The sequence below is a fragment of the Buteo buteo genome, chromosome 27 (genome assembly GCF_964188355.1).
Source record: "Buteo buteo chromosome 27, bButBut1.hap1.1, whole genome shotgun sequence".
NCBI classification, from domain to species: domain Eukaryota; kingdom Metazoa; phylum Chordata; class Aves; order Accipitriformes; family Accipitridae; genus Buteo; species Buteo buteo.
This window is the reverse complement of record NC_134197.1, coordinates 4,860,900-4,877,517: the sequence shown is the minus strand read 5'-3', so window position 1 is coordinate 4,877,517 and position 16,618 is coordinate 4,860,900. Positions and strand designations below refer to the sequence as shown.

At 42.9% G+C, this 16,618-nt stretch overlaps 1 protein-coding gene across 2 annotated transcripts in view; it reads left to right on the top strand.

The window, feature by feature from the left end:
* SDK1 (sidekick cell adhesion molecule 1) overlaps positions 1-16,618 on the top strand; it is a 417,916-nt gene that overhangs the window by 343,218 nt on the left and 58,080 nt on the right. For both annotated transcript variants that reach the window (XM_075058380.1, XM_075058379.1), the window contains 3 exons: positions 1,999-2,097; positions 10,326-10,520; positions 14,564-14,765. In XM_075058380.1, coding sequence (XP_074914481.1) covers positions 1,999-2,097; positions 10,326-10,520; positions 14,564-14,765 — 496 coding nt within the window. The remainder of the gene's footprint in view (positions 1-1,998; positions 2,098-10,325; positions 10,521-14,563; positions 14,766-16,618) is intronic.

Below are 16,618 nucleotides of genomic sequence, written 5' to 3'. Positions count from 1 at the left end.
TAAGTATCTTGTTTGATCCAACCTTTTAACGCTGCTTTCTTTTAGTGGTGCAAGTGTAGATGACAGCCCAAACTAAGCCTATGTGGATTTTTTAAAAATTTTTTTCTTCAACTTTGAACCTAAAGGACTTGGTCCCTACCTAGTATAACTCAGCTCTATTCCATTGGTCATGGGCTGAGGATCTGGCAAAACCACAGAAAACCAAAGTCCCCTGTTTCCTCTTCCCTGCAGCTGATGAAGAGAAAAAAAAAACTTCTAAAATTGTACTCTGAAGCTCAGTGTAGATGATTTCTATTGAAGACAATTTTTAGAGCCCAATTATAAATTCCTATTGAATTTCAATCGTGCTCTTAAAAAGAAAAAAGTAGAGTGCTGCAATTGAAAGCAATAAACAAATCTGGGTCTGATTGGACTGAAGGAGAGATACGGAATTTGTAACTTCAGTAATCCATATTCATTTTTTTCCAAAAAGAATAAGGTATCGAGCCTGGAAGATGATCATACCACCTTCCTTTTGGCACTGCTTCCAGCACTTGCCATGAGCTCAGGGACTCCCGAGTGCAGTTTGATGTGTTGAAGGAACCCAAGGGAGCCCCTCGCCCCGGTGCTGTCTGAACACGTCTGTGTCGTGGGAGCATTCCTGCTGACGGATTTTACAGAAATTTAGTTCAACCCTTAAAATATTTTTGGCTTTGCAGATGCTAAAGTTACTTTCAGTTTCATTCCTTTCTCAGTGTTAAATGAAGGTTAGTATCAGTGTGAGAGACTTCTGTTCATTGCTCCCACTGAAGATGAACCAAAAAAAATCTCTTTTTTCATCAAAATGTTTTTCATAATAGTAGTGGAATAATCATTGGTTTCTACAGGCAACTTCATTAAGGTAATTTGGTTGGGCTGAAAACACATTCAGACTTCTGGCTTTAAGAAGACGTCTTCTATGGAGTGCAGGGAAGGAGTAAGAGCATGCAGGGACAGGAATGGGGATGGGAACAGGGACAGCAGCTCCCTGACATATTTTTAGCCATTTTCTCAGCGTACTGCCTGCGTGGGGACTTGGCTTTTCTTTGAAAGGAAACAAAAAGAAATTACTGTTAGCAGAACTCTACAGGGAGAGAAAAAGCACTCCCTGAACTGTACATATCGGACTATAATGAGAAATATTTAAAACTGTTTGTTTTAGATAACCCCATTATAGCAGTTCCCTCCTTAAGTGCATGTTGGCAAATGATACAAATTGTTCTTCCATCTCCATGCCCCCGACATAAATATGTTGTGTCTCCTCTGGGCTCAACTTAATTAAAAGTATCATCAGGGGTAATGCAGGTGGAATTTGTGCTGAAGGGGAAATTTCGCGGATGCTAATGTATGAATTAGCATCTCCTCACCTCGTGAACCTGGGGTGGTCAGTGCAGCCACCAGCCGTCTGTATTAATGTGCATCTCACCTGCCTCAGGTTCTCCTGCTCAGACCTGAGTGTTTAAAATGCACATGTAAAATCAGAAGGCAGTTCAAAGCTGGCACTGGTGACACAGAGAGGAGTTATTATTCAATTCCAACAGGTATGAAGTGGATTAAGCCGACACATAACTCACTGTAAAGGCAGCTCGGCGGCTCGCTTTGTCGTATGGAACCAGTTACCGAGCAGCAGTGCGGCCGGCTCGCGGGGACCCCCCGCTACGCTGCTGGGAGATAACTCTCGCAGAGGTCGGGGCTCCTTTGTCAGAGCATCCTGCCAAATGCATTTCACAGGTGCGGTAAAACACCGTAGGTTGCACTCGTTCTGTGTCCTGTTTGGTGTCCATAGGTGCTGGAGGCATTTGGCCATGGGCAGGGTTCCTCAGAATAAATGTACATTGTATACGTACGTAGGCGCTCCTGACCATCTACTTATTATTGGTGACATACGGCTTGGGCTGCCTTCTATGCAAGGTGAGCAGAAAATTTGTAATTCCTTTCACATGCAATGCTTGCTAGCACAATCTCCGGTTTTCTTTCCAGCTCCTGGGCCGCCCGTGAGGCTGGTGTTCCCTGAGGTGAGGCTGACATCCGTACGGATTGTTTGGCAGCCACCGGAGGAGCCCAATGGAATTATTCTGGGTAAGAGGGAGCAGCAAACCCGGGGCTGGGAGGAGAGGGCTGGAGACCAGAGCAAGCACAGGCTGTTGGGTTTTCCTTCCACTTGGATGTCAGATTAGAAACCACAAATAAGCAAATCTGTGGCTAAAGAAAAGAAAATATGTCAGTGTCAGCTGAGAGACGTGGTACCCTGTGGTGAGGAGGAGAAGTCTGCCTGGCTCCATGGTGTGTGTTTTCCTGAGCCAGAATGACATGTCATTCATGGCACTGTGTTTGAATTGTCATCTCTCTTCCCATCTGCATTTGGGTTTGTAACCTGTTTGGCTGGCTGTTGGGCAAACTGCCTGTGGAGCTGCAGCAGGGGAGAGCTGGATTTTCCCCTCCTTCCCCCTACTCGCCTTTGCCGGGCATGCCCAATATTTTGGTTTCAGGTGTGCTTCCATTTTATTGCTTTATTGCTATTTGGCTGATACTGTCTGACAGGTCGCAAGTAGTTAACTCATATTTGGCTTTTCATCAAGGGAAACAGAGGCAGCAAGGCACGACAGGAATTTGTGAAAAACCTTACCTTCCTGCTTTCATAACTGCTGGGTTGCCTTTGCAATATGTACACCAGCCGCTACTTGTACTTAAAACGTGAAGAGTTTTACAATGTAAGAATCCACTCTTGCCTCTAAAGTAGCTGAAGTTACCCAGCAATTTTGTGTTGTCTCCTGATGTTAAACACATTTTACAGTAGTTCTAGCTGGTGGGTAAAGATGTGTGTCTCAGTTCTGAAAATAGAGGCAAAAGCTTTCGGTTTTTGTTTAGTTTGCAGTCTGCCAGGCCTTTCTGCTTCTAATTTCACTGCCATCCTTGAGGCTTACGGGTAGTCTTTCAGCAGTATTTCCTAAAGCTTTCATTGTTGAGTGGAGGACGCCTACTTCAAATGCTGCTGCGTTGGTGGCATCCCTTTAAATAAAGAACCGGTCTTGCGTTGTGTTTAAATCTTGACTCAAGAATTCAAAGTGTTTGCTCAGGTGTGTACTTTCCCAAAGTGACGCTAACGCCTGAAGATGCAAGGAAATCATCAAATGGGATCCAAAGGCAGATGCTGCAGGGATTTTCTGAGCACGAGAAAGAGTCTGTGTGAAGCTTGGCAGCGGTTCGCTGTCAGAGACGGATCCACGCAGGGTTTCTCTGCAGCTCAAGGAAGCTTGGCTTCCAGGTCGTCTCCTAGGTTTGATTTGTTGCTTTTTTTTAAGGAACTGTGTGTCCTAGAACTTGCTCTCAGTAGAGATTGGGATTTGAATCACAGGATGTGGTTAAGGAGAAAAAAAAAATCATTCGATAGAAATGATGAGAAAGTACAAACAAGATTTTTCTCTCCCAGCTGTGTTCCAATGTCTCACGTTGCTGCACTTTGTCAGCTGTATTTGCTGAAGTTGCAGGCTTGGTGGAGTAGGAACTCTCTTTTATTTTGTCTTTGCAGAGCACTTGGTGCAGTGCATTCCCATTGCAATCGGTTCTTACTCATTGCCACTACACTGATGATAAAATCATGCAAATGCAGGGTTGGAAGGAGAGGGGAAGGTGTCCCTTTAAAGAATGCTTGGCATGCTCAGCAGGTAGACTGTTGTTTCTGATGTCTTGCCCAGTCCATTCCCAGTAACACATCCCAGGATACTAGATACTGTCCTGACCTGACTGTTTTGCAACACTGATAGTGTAACCAAGGAGGCTTATGACCCACTGTTAATTCTTACCCTTTTTCTGTGGTACACTTCAGGTCAGTCAGTCCCTCTTTTATCTATATGTACATTAAGCTTTTTCTTTGTAATTGCAAGGATTTGCAGGTGCCTGTATTGAATTTCATCTTACTGATTACAGACCATCTCTCCTGATTATCAAGATCACTTTAAATGACACTCTTGTCCTCTAAAATGAGCACAGCCACTCACAATTTGGTTTCATTTTTGGAGTTTGCAAGTAGACTGGCAATTCTATCGGCCAGGTCATTAATGAAAATATTGAACGGAACCAGACTCATTCATGAGGTCTCATGAGAGCTTACTTAATATGTCCTCCCAGTTTGTTAGCAAACTATTGATAACATCTTGACGTTTTGTTGGGTTTTTTTTAAATGTTCAAGTCAAAATATGTAGTATTTTTCTTAGATTCTGTTTCTCATGTTTGCTTTTGATGGTGCTATGTGCAACCACGTCAAAGCCTTACTTAAAGTCAATGTGGATCATATCTACTCTTCCCACCTGGCCAATTACACTGTCAAAATGGAAAATAGATTATTTGATATTTATTAGTAGCTCCAGACAAATACATATTGGCTGTCCTTGGCACTTTATTATCCTCATGGATGCTTATATGTCAACTCATATTTTTTTCCAGGATCTTTGTGGGTATTGAACTTCAGCTTGATTTGTCCATAATACCTCTGGTCAGTCTTTCCCCAGTTTAAAAGATAGGGTACTCTGGCCTTCTGTAATATTCTGGGATGTCACCTATCCTCCACAAGCCCTTGAAGATAACCACTAATTATTCGGAGATGGCTCCAGCTAGTTATATAAGCACTGTGGGGCAAATTTCATCGGGCCTTTCTGATTTGATTACATGCAGCTTAACCAAATATTCATTAACCTGTCCTCTATTCTAGCCTACATCCCTACTTATATTGTTGTCAGTTTTAATTTGTGTTAAGTATCTAGTCAACATCAACTTTTTTGTGTGTGTGAAAATGAAGTAACAGAGGTATCTGCCTCCCGTTCTTTTTCTGTCTCACCTGTCTTGTGCTTATCTTTTCTTCCCACTAGTTGACGTCCTCCTTCTGTCTCTCAGATTTCTAATGTATTTATAAAATTGTTCTCACTGCCTTTGATGCCCTTTAAGTTATAACTCACTTTGCACTGTAGCAGTTCTGATTTTGCCCCTACATGCTTGTGCTGTCTATTTATATGCTCCCTTAGACATGTGTCCTGTTTCAACTTTTTGTCCAATTCAGTTTTGATTTTCAGGTCATTAGTGAGCTCTGAACGCAAACATATTGGCTTCTTAACATCTTTTGTCTGCATTGGGGTAGTTGTACCTTTTCTTTGTCTCTTTTAAAACTGTCAGCTAACCTGAATTCCTTTTTCCTTTAGAATTCCTTCCCAGGGGGATGTCACCTGCCAGTTCCCCCAGTCTACCTCTTTGAAGTCCATTGTCTTTATTCCACAGTTCTCACTCTTTTATTTTTTCAATAGTAGAAATATTGAGGTTCATGGAGGAAGTAGTTAGCTGCTAATGTCAGAGGGAAAAAGTAAAAATTACTCATGCTGGGTACTTCTGTGATCTTTCCTAAGAAGTGAGGTCTGCTTCAAAAACAGGTAAAAACCAATGTATAGCATTCTAAGTAAAGGTTGCAAGTTTATTTTTTATTTCTGTACACCTTTTAAATCCTATTACTGTAATGAACTTTCAAAACACTACTGTAACCTCCACGGTCAAGTGCACTGTGGTAGAGTTGTTGGAAAAAATAAGTTAACATAATTTTGCACGGTGCCTATCTATTCACTAGTGAGGTTGGAAAGAAAAAAAACTTGCTTTGCAAGAGCAACTTATATTCAGAGCCTTTGAACTCATGTTCCTGCTCTGCTAGCTTTGTCCTCTGAGTATACAAGCACCTTCGCAGCTAACATTTTTGTAATCTATATCAAAACATGTTCTAGCATTTCAGAGAGAGATTAGCAGGATGAAATACTGGCAGGCACCAAGAGGGAAAACCACTTGTTTGTTTGTTTAAATATTTTACTGTGGAAGACTGTTAGATATTTCCATTTCTCCTTTTGGGAATGTTATGCTAACCATCTGGGGCTTCACTCTGTCTTCTTGTCTGCACTCAGTTCAGCTAGCACCCAACATAGTTCCTTCAAATACCATTAAAGAAAAATGATGCATTAATGTGCAGATGTGCACTTCTAGCTATGAGCTTCCCCTGAAAACAAGAGCTCAACCGGCATCCTTTCAGGCCCTGGTTAGTATTCCTCATGGTATCCTCGTATTTAGCGTTTACCTGAAGCTTATTGCAAAAGAGTGTAAGAACTCCACTGAGAATTAGAACCAAAATTGGATGTAATCCATGTTTGCAAATTCATATTTTGATCCTAGACCGCATTTGCACACCCGCTGGCCCTTAAACAGATAAGCAGTAAAATCAACAAACTGGATTGCTGCTCCGCCAGGCAGACCGTAACCTCCCAATATCATTTGGCTTTCCCGAAGTTCTGTGACAAATTAATAAGTGTTTGTATCTCTGCTGCACCATGGCCTGCATGAACGGGTGCTGTCAGTTCTGAAGGGCTTTGTATGGTGATGAGCTTGAAAGCTTTTTTATATTCATGATGTGTTGTCATCTCCCTGCCTGTTTGCTTTGGGGAATCCACTGGTTGTGTTACAATGACCTAACATTTAACAGGCAGTTCAGACTGTTGCCATTTATTGAGTTCAGAAAGTATAGCTCATGAAACTGCTTGCAGTTGTGCAAAAAATACTTAAGATGCTAATGCAAAAAATAAGCCTAGTTTCAATGAATAAGTAAACTCCTGAAGAGTTGGTCTGTCAGGGCTTTTTTTTTTTTTTTTTTATGCTGTTTTGGCCTGGTGAATGGCAGAACTCCTAAAAGCAGGAGAAATTTAGGATCTAATGCTGGGGGGGGGGGGGGGCGGTAAGAAAACAATATGAATTCTTCTTGTTGACCATCCAGATACTTCACAATCTGCAAGATACTCCTTTCCCCAAAAAGTTTGCTCTGGTCACCTTTTAAAGATTTTACTTTCATTCATAAACTTTGAGTTTTTAATTTTTTTTTTTCTAAGATATCTGCAACATCTTATTGTTGTAATCTAATAAGGGAAGGAAGCCTCCTTATTCCTCTACTGCGGCAACTGCAGTTATTGCCTCTTATAGCCCTCAAGCATACATTAATTTCTCTTTTAACACTTTCCATTTACCTCTATTGATTTGCCTCGTTTGATTTCACTTAACATTTCCTGTCTTCTCCCATCCCTTGTTGCTGAAGTTCATCAACGTAAAAATTTTATCTTTTTGATCTTGCATTAGCCCTAATTATTATGGAAGCTGTAGTTTAAATACTGTGCCTTCTGTGTCACTCAGAGAAAAGAAAAGTGATGCTTTTTATGCCAGTATGTATCCTGGCTGTTCCAAACCATCTACCAGGAGAGGGGATCAAAATTAAGATACTGGGTATCTCTCAGGTGGTTTGTAGGTAGCAATAAGTGAGCTGAGTTCGGGAGCAGAGGTTGGATATGTACCTTCGAATCAGATCGAGGGAAGTGTTGAGTTTCTGAGGAAATCTCTAAAGGTGACACCTTTGGTTGTGTAAACTCTGCCTGAGATATCCGGGAAAATAGATATTTACCCAGCCTGTCAGCCAACACGGCAGACATAGGAGAGGACAGTGAGGGCTGATCCTGGTTTTCACAGGGATGCATTGAAAGGGAGTTTGTGGACCCTGTCAGAGAGACAGGCTGTGACAAGTGATTTTTTTCTTTCTCATGGCTAAATTAGTTTTTACACTAGCCAGGGATCCACTCTTGTGTAAGTTATTATAATGGCCTAGATATGTATGTGTTCCTTTGCCTAATCTGAGCATGTTTGTAATTGGCTTTCCAGCACGAGTAGCACCATTTAGCAGTAAATACTTATCTTTCTATTCCCTCCTTACATTTTAACTACACTTTATACTTTACAAAGGTTTAGAAAAGAGAGGAAATTGCTCGACAAAGATATGTCCCAGATATCATACTTATCTTTTAATAACTAGATAAATCAACTTTTCTATTCTTTTAATATTCTCTGTTTCCCTCCAGGTCTTATTCTTTATGTCTTATGTCCCTTTATCAAACTTCTTTAGCCATCTTAGTTGCTTCTTCCTTCATCTTTCCTGCTGCTGTAAAAATTTCCCCAGTGCTTTTCTTTGGCTATTTTTCACCCTCATTGAGATCCTGCACCGGGGTTTTCACTCCCACATTCTTCACATCTGTATAAACAAAAGAAGATCGTAGTGTATCCATTCCTTCTCCCCATTGCTAGCTGTCTTTCTGTGGACTTTAAAAAAGATCAAAATACTATAGTACTAACGATACAGAAATACTTTGGTGAAATATATTGGACCAGTAATGGGAGAGCTGGTGCCGTGGATAAAAGGAGGTAGTTTGCAGGTGGAAAAATGAAATGTTCAAAGTGTAAGACCCTAAGGCTTTGCTGGGATCTAAGCACGCTCAGGAGCTCTGAAAAATCAGGCCACTTTTTATCTAGGAGTCTAATGCTATCCACCCAGCTGTGAAAACGTCGCTGTCGGAATACGCCTGACACACCGAGGGCTGCGGGGTGGGAGGGTGCCCCAGGCAGCACGAGGGGAGCCCCCTCGGGCACTCGGACCCTTCCCCGGCTGATGCCCGTTTTCAAATGCAGGTGTCCAGAGCGCGTTAAAGCTCTGGACCCAAACCTGTGTGTAATGGCAGGCTGCGGGAGCTCGGGCTGAAGCCACAGGTGGCTCGGAAAAGGCAAGTCACTCTTCGAGGTGCTGCTGCAATCGAATTTATTCCTTGTGAGACAGCTATGGCTGCTGCCCCGCATCCCCTAGCAGCTGCTGAAGAAAAAAGGACGAGGAACGCTGGTGCATCGTCAATAGCACTATGAGAGTCAGCATACCAAAATTAATACCATCTGTATCCCAATTAAATTCCACTGTTGGTGACAGCATGCACCACACACAAGTATGGCATTCGTTCAAGAGAGTGCAGGAACTCTGTCTGTGCTTTTTCTGTGAGTGGGCATGTGGCAATTGTTGCGTATTCACAGTGGGAAATAAATGTCATTGATTTTGTCTAATAGCCACAGGTAAGATAAAACCCTCAGTTTTCATGCACTGACCTTCATGAATGAAGCTCGCCAGGTTTGGCTCCCCTTGTTCTTCTTACAGCCAAAACATGGTGGGAGTTCAAACTCTAGCTGGGATATTAATTCCAAGAGAAAGAGATGGTCTCAGGTGCTGCAGACCCCTTTGTCATTCGGAAGATGAGCAGAGGGTTGGCAGAACAATGTCATGACTGTTTTGTTTTCAGCTGGATTGATTTGGATTTGTTGGCTGCCCTCTGCCCTGTGTAACTCCATGAAGCGTTTAATCATACAACTGTATTCAGCTTGGGCAATAAAGCCCCACACCAGTTCTGGTATTAATTGATTTTGGAAGTCAGCAGCTGGACTGAAAGTTACCATCGAGCTCCAGAAGTGAGAGCCTGATTCAATTGCCGGGTTTACAGAATGGATTTGAACATTTGGCAGATCCTCTTTGGGGGACAGTTGTTGCTAGTGGTGCGTGAGAACTCTGGAAGCCCTTCTTTGCACAGCTGGATCATTAATAATACAGGCTAAACTGTGAACTCCTAATTGCTAGGCAGGATGGAACGGGGGGTTATCACTTACAGGCATCAACAAAATTGATTATTAAGTGCTGTGTGGTTGAAGCAGGACCTCACAGCTTGCAGGCTTCTTCCTCGGGCTGTGGGCAAGGGCAGCAATGTTGAATGACCGAAGAAGGATGCTTTTATTGCCAGTTCTGGCACTCGCTGTACGGTTATCGGGGAGTGGGAGAGCTGAGAAAAAGGCAAGTGCAAAAAGCAGGAGCAAGCCTTTACTTGAGCGGTACGAAGCCTGTGCAGTTTGGGCAATCCAGCTGCTCTGCAGCTGAAGAACCTTTAGTTTGAGGCAATGCTGAAAATGTGAGAGGGCAGAACAGCGTGTGAGCGTGTGTGCATACACATGCACGTGTGTGCTTGGGTGGAAAGCTGAAAGAGAGAGCGTTGTCTTGAACTGGCTCAACCAGGTGACATTAATTGCACGGACTCTGTTCCTTTGCCTTTCCAGAAAGGTACCGGTATGCTCAGAAAAGATTAAACTGGTTTTGTATCTTGTTGGTATAAAGGACGGAAAGTGAAACCAGCGTCATGGCAGATAATATTCAGTAGCCCCTCGTGTGCGCCACTGTGTGTGATTTCCATCGTAAGGTACAGCACCTGACTGAGGGAGGGATGCCATATAGCAGAGTTTTATAACACTAAAGGAAATTCATTACTTTGTTCTGGTCCCATATAAACAAGTAATTATGCTAAATTAATAGTTTTGGTAATATTTTGTCCCTGCTAGAAAAAAAATCCTAACCCTTTTTCTCTCTCTCGTTGGTGCTGTGATTCCAGGGTACCAGATTGCCTACCGTCTGGCCAGCAGCAGCCCTAACAAGTTCACGACGGTGGAGGTTGGCTCGACAGTCAGGCAGTTTACTGCTACGGATCTCACCCCTGAGTCAGCATACATCTTTCGGACATCTGCCAAGACCAGGCAGGGCTGGGGGGAGCCTCTGGAAGCCACAGTGATCACAACAGAAAAAAGAGGTAATGCTTGCAGCCACAGGTTGAGGTACTTTCTGTTGCATGCCTTGGAGCCTGTGCTGCACTTAGGGGAATTTTAATAACAGGCTACAGCCTGCACACCTCCTCCTTCTCACCCCATAAACCTGCCCCAAACCATAGCAACATCATGATTTGAGAAACCTGGTGAGCAAGATAGACTTTTATGAGACACAGTTCTTCTAACCTGCCGGGCTGTTGGAGATTGATTTTTCCATCAGCTGCTATATTGGCCAGATGCAGCCTCCTTCTGCAGTCAGATCTTTTTTTCAGCTCTCTCATTTTCTAGAAAGATTGCAATCTTAAGAAAGTAAGTGATGGATGAATTATATTGATTAGGGAAGGCAAAATGAGAGGCGGTGATGTTGCAGGATTTCTCTACAGCTCCTCCATTGTACCTGAGTCCTGACCTAACGTGTTAGTAATTACTCTGGCCTTTCACTGCCACACATTCAAGCAGAGTGTTTGCATCTGGATTGCCTAGAATTTTCCTGCTTCTTGCATCAGCCATAAAATGGTTATTCACATTCTGAATTTCCAGTCAAATTCTGTTCCGTAGGGAACCTACTTGAAGAAAGCAGGAGTTACATGTGTATAAATGGAACCAGATGCTTAGATACCAAATATATCAAAACGTGAAAGACATATAAGGTATTACAGAATCTGCTCTGCATCATTGCTTGTTTCTAATGCTTTGGCTTAAGTAACTGCTTGATTCTCCAGTCTTAGAACAGATCTCTAGAGCTGCCAGTTAGAAAAATTATATTTTCTACTTGTGCATGAAGATTTTTTTTTTAATTTTTTTTTTTAATCCAGAGCTAAAAGAGGATATATTGGTAGAGAACAGGAGTGTGGGTTTTCTGCTGGTCTTGTACCATATGTCATGTTCCATTGCAAAGCATGTGTCTGGTCTCTTGAGCTGGCAAAGTCAAAACCAGCCAGCGTAACTTTACCAGCATCATTCCCTTGTGCATCACTGGATTTTGTGCCACATGCCGCTCTGACCCATTGTGCTGTCTGGATATTGATCTTTAAGAAACCTCCTCCCTCAAAAATTAGAACCATGCAACTTCTGCGATTTATAAAAATCACAGTTCAGAGAGAAGCACGCTTCAGGAGGTAACTAGGGCAGACTTCTATAGATGTCTTTCAACTATTGTTAGCACTTTTGCTTGTGCTTGTGTGCCTGGCCTTGGCTCTTGCCCAAGTCTTGCACTATAATACAACCAATTATATTTACTGTTAGTTCTCAAAATGTGCCTACTAAGCAATCTCTTGTTTTAAGTCCTTTCTACACCTTGCAGATCTTTTACTGCAAGAGTAAGGATTTCCCGTGCTATTTGCTCACAATGTCTTCCTTATTATTTTCCTATAACACTTCTTAGAAGAGGGGACATTGGCCTGATGTTCAACCACCAGCAGTGAGGGCCTGTGGGTTGCATTTCAACTACTTCTGGCCCGTCTGGTTGGTGTTAAAATTCCCACTGGCATAGCTCTCCAGGTCATGCGCAGCCTTCCCGGTGCATAACGGTGCAGTTCTCAGAGAAAGAACCTCTAGAGCTGTAGTAGGAAACTTGAAGTGCCTCTACTAAAGATACTGTCCATCAAAGAGATTTATCAGCTTAAGGTTTCTTCCACCCCTGTCTGATTGCTGTCAAAGTGGAAGTTTAAAGTCCAACATGTGGAAGTTTCAAAAAAAACCCACCATGGCCAATAAAGTGAATACTCAAAGCTCAGAGCCTCTCCTTTTCAAAAAAATGTGCTCACATTTCCCAGACAGTGCACAGGCTGTTGCTGGATACACAATAGCTCAAGGCAGAACTCCCAGCTCCGCTGCGGGAACAATGATCCCTCGGTGCTATCAATGCTGTAGGGTTATCTTGAATAGGCAAGTCACAGTATAAAACGAACCTTTTCTCTTTATAATGGATGGCTCTGCTGTGTCTCTATGCATGCTATGGAACTGAGTCCCAAGGCACTGAGATTTAGCTGAAGTGATCCCATATGTAAAGTGTAGAGAGAAAAATGTATAATCTCCCATCACCAAGATTGATATGAGGAGATGATAAAGAAATTTATCCAGTGCAGCTATTCTGCTAACAAGTAAATAAACAAACCTGAAACTTGTATACATGACAGTAAATATGGTAGAGTAAAAAGATACTGAATTTCCATTAATAAAAATGCATTAGATGTCCTTGATACTAATGTAGGCAGGCACAAAAATTCCTTTGAAAATTAACAAAATTGGTCACTCTTGTCCATTAAGTTCCTTGGATAATATAAAGCTTTACATTTTACAATGATGCCTGTGATTTACAGAGCTCCACAGTGGTGTGATACCTTTCAGAATAGTCAACACCAGTGATCAGGGCAGAACTGAGTCGGAAGATGTAAATGTAGCAAAAAATCAAAAGTAGTCCATCGAGCCATATGGCCTGGCCTTATATTCCTGCACAAACAGCTCACTTCAGCATTTGCTTGTGGCTAAACTCCCATAAATAAACTCTTTATACTAATGTTTTTGTACAAACAGTCAGGAAGTATATATATCTTGCAATACAGGAGGTTTTAAGATCTCCCATTAGCAGCAGAAGGAAACCCAATCCTGGGAGACTGACTGCAAGATCTGACCTGCCCAAAACTGCAAGCTGGTTAAAGCTTATCAGCAGAGAGTATTAAATCCCTGCACGACACTCGCTGCCTCTGATAGAATAACCCTGAATACCTGTCTCAGCCTGTCAGTGTAAGGCATTGACCTTTTGCATTGTACTCCGGCTTGCAGGCTGCTGGCACTGAGGGCTTCCTCCAGCTAATAGCTTACAAATCTTTGGGCACTGATGTCAGCAAGAGCACGCTGCAGAGAAATGCCAAAACATATAGGAAATGGTTTTAGGGGATGGCGGGGAAATACGTGCTCGCCGTACGGAACTGTGAGGAATTGGGCAGGCGGAGGTGTGTTTATGGAAACAAGTGCTGATGAAGTTGAATTGAATTGCATCTCAAAAGCAAGTCACTGCGGTGTCTCCAATCAATTTCTGCTTTATTACATGCCACACATTTTAATCAGAATCAATAATCTTCATGATAAACAATTAAACAATTATTCCTCACTCTATAGAGTTTCTCTATTGAAATCGATGGAGTGCGGAGACACAGTGACGGGAAAGGAGATCTATATTGAAACTGTTGGGGACTGGCATGCTTACACCGGCATTACCATTCCCTGCCTCATCTAAAAGGTGTACGGTTAATTACTCTGGAGAGATCTCCCTCAGCATTGGCACTGGCTGCTTTGACTTTGCAGGTTCAAGGTTAGTGGGTGCGAAGGGAAGAATTGGGGAGGTCTGGAAGCGAGCTGCAGCAGGTAGCGAAGCCCCAGCTCTGCACTGGCTCCAAGCTGGGGTTTGGAAGCAGCAGCAGGAGCTGCTGACGGCTCCCAGTTCCTTGCCAGAGAGGGCTGGTGCAGGAATTCGGTACTGGCTGTACGTCACGCGCTTGGACTCTGCTGCACAACAGCCTGTTCCAGCTCATCCCTTCCTCTTCGTCATCCCTCGGCTGGGGAGCAGCTGGTGGAAGAGGATAGCGCAGAGAGAACGGAGTCCCGTGGTACCAAGTAGTAAGCACAGGTTAAAAAGCAAAGGAGTTCACAGGCAAATTCTGTCAAAAGAGCAACTGCAGCTAGAAGCATAGCTGGGCGTCAGTAAAGATTTCCTTGGTTTGCTTGGTTGCTGGTCCTAATGATTGTTCCTTAACCTGCCAGGCCTAGAACCCCCCAAGTTTGAGGTCTGCTGCTAGGAAGGTGTATATTCAGTGGTGACCTCTTAAGCATGGAGATAAGAATCAGTTTTACCGCTACTCTTTGCAGTAAAAGGTTAAGGAATGGGACGGCTTGTATACTTCAGGGGGCAAATCCAAAAGTTCAATCTCCTGTGGCATTACCTCTATGAAAATCTGGTCAGGCTTTCACATTTTATATTAGCTTGAATTTCCTCTCAAAGCAGTACCAAATTATGGTTTAATTGCAGAACGACCAGCACCGCCCAGGCAGGTGATGACCCCCCAGAGCGATGTGTCGTCACGGAGTCTGCTGTTGAAGTGGGTCCCTGGAAGTGATGGATCTTCACCGATACGATATTTTACAGTACAAGTGCGAGAACTGCCAAACGGAGACTGGCAAACCTACTCCTCTTCCATCAGCCACGAGGCAACATCCTGCATTATTGAAAGGTACCATATGATCCCAGGCTAGCACAGAAATTCCCACACTTTCCAATCCCAACGGTTAGAAAAGCAAAGCAAGCCTTGCTCAGCTTCACAATCTTTTGGGGAGAGAGAGTTTAAGTGAGGTCACTGCTCCCATTTTAGAGGTGGTGTTATGAACAGCAGTTGAGACATTTGCTGAAGGTCATGCAATAAATCTAATTAAAGTTGGATTGCAGTGCATCTTTCTGAAGCCCTTCCTGAAAGCTCAGCACCGTAGATAACACTACCCAGGCTAAACCATTTGTAGATACACAATGCTGTGTAAAATACAACTAGTGAAAAATCCTTTCAGTAGTGACTGATGTTAAAATCCACTCTCGATGCTGCATTGCAATTATCTCTATATAAGCTTTTCCAGATGAAATGAGAACCGTTTTTATCTGTATTTTCCATACCAAAGTTTATAGATAGCATCAGAATGTTTAAACTTTGTTATTCAGGCTTCATTATATCCTCAGTGATGCTGTTGTAATTAAAGTCCTTGTAACATCTGCGAAAGCAATTGAATGTCTGTGAGAAGGCACTTGTTTTGCTGTCCATTTCCTCTGTTGACGAGCTAGTACAAATCAGATTATTTCTAAAAGGCTGTGGGCTTTTGGAGAATCAAGTATTCAAAGCATTCAGATACAGATTTTTCAGGTCTGTTATAAAAGCATCAGTGGCTATGGTGTATGGCAGCTCACTGATCATGTGCCAGAAGATAGAGATACATTGCTATGCTTTCGTCTAACTGTGGAGAAAAAGAAAACTTGACGATTATAGGTACAAATACAGACCTGATTCATTGATCTTGGAGGTGTTACACCCACCCTGAATTACACCCAGTATCTTCCTAGTCAAAACCTGTAAAATCAGGGAAACCAACCCGTGTAATTTAGACTTGACATTGGCATTACTGAAAACAAAAGATCAAGAAAGATTATTCAAATTATTCAAGTTGCTGTAGGTAAGTTGCTGTACGTAACAGTGTCCTAATAGGGTGGCACTACTGAAAAAGATTTCTTCTCGGCCTTGCTAAAAGCATTTTCCTGTGAAAGTCCCGAAGAATAGTACATGTATGATGTGAGAGTGCTGCCCATCAGAATGCATTATCCCTTGATGTTTAATCATTCCTTACAAGTAACTTGGGTTTGTAGTCAGTGTTACATCTGCCAGCTGATGGCTAGACACTACCAATTAATTAGCTAAATCCCCTGTAACTTAGAGCTCTGCCTTTCTAGCCTTTGCATGTGACTCAAAAGGCAGCCTCCCCCACATCTTCCCCTGCCAAGCCAAGACAGAAGAATCTCTGCGAAGGTTGTGTCAGCTGGAAATCACTCTTTGCATATCTTAAAGAACTGCGTAGATAAAAGAGCTGCGGGGAACCTGTTGTTACTGTCTTTATTAAATAATCCAGGTAATACCATTAATTTGAAATTCAGTAGGAAAAAAACGCACTGATCTGATCAAACGGTATGGTCTAGAGGATTAGTCAGAAGGCTGGTGCTCTGAATTCCGGCGCTCTGAATTCCAGCGCCTGCTGCGCGCTGGCCGACCCTGGGCAGATTACCTGCCTCCTCTCTACCTGTCAGCTCCATCCGTGCTCTGAGGATGAGCTGACCCACAGATCTGGTTGGAGGCTATCTCAGGCAAAGCCAGGTTTTGCACAGCCACGCAAAACTCGAATAACAGCACATCTTGTCTTTTCCAACAAGCCCCAGTTGTAGGCTGCTCCATGAACTGGAACTTCACGGCTGTTTTCTGGAGCCCAGTTCAGCTCTGAATCCCTGCGTGTTTTTAGGAACTCAGGCCGATGGAGATCTGAGAGGATGCTGGTG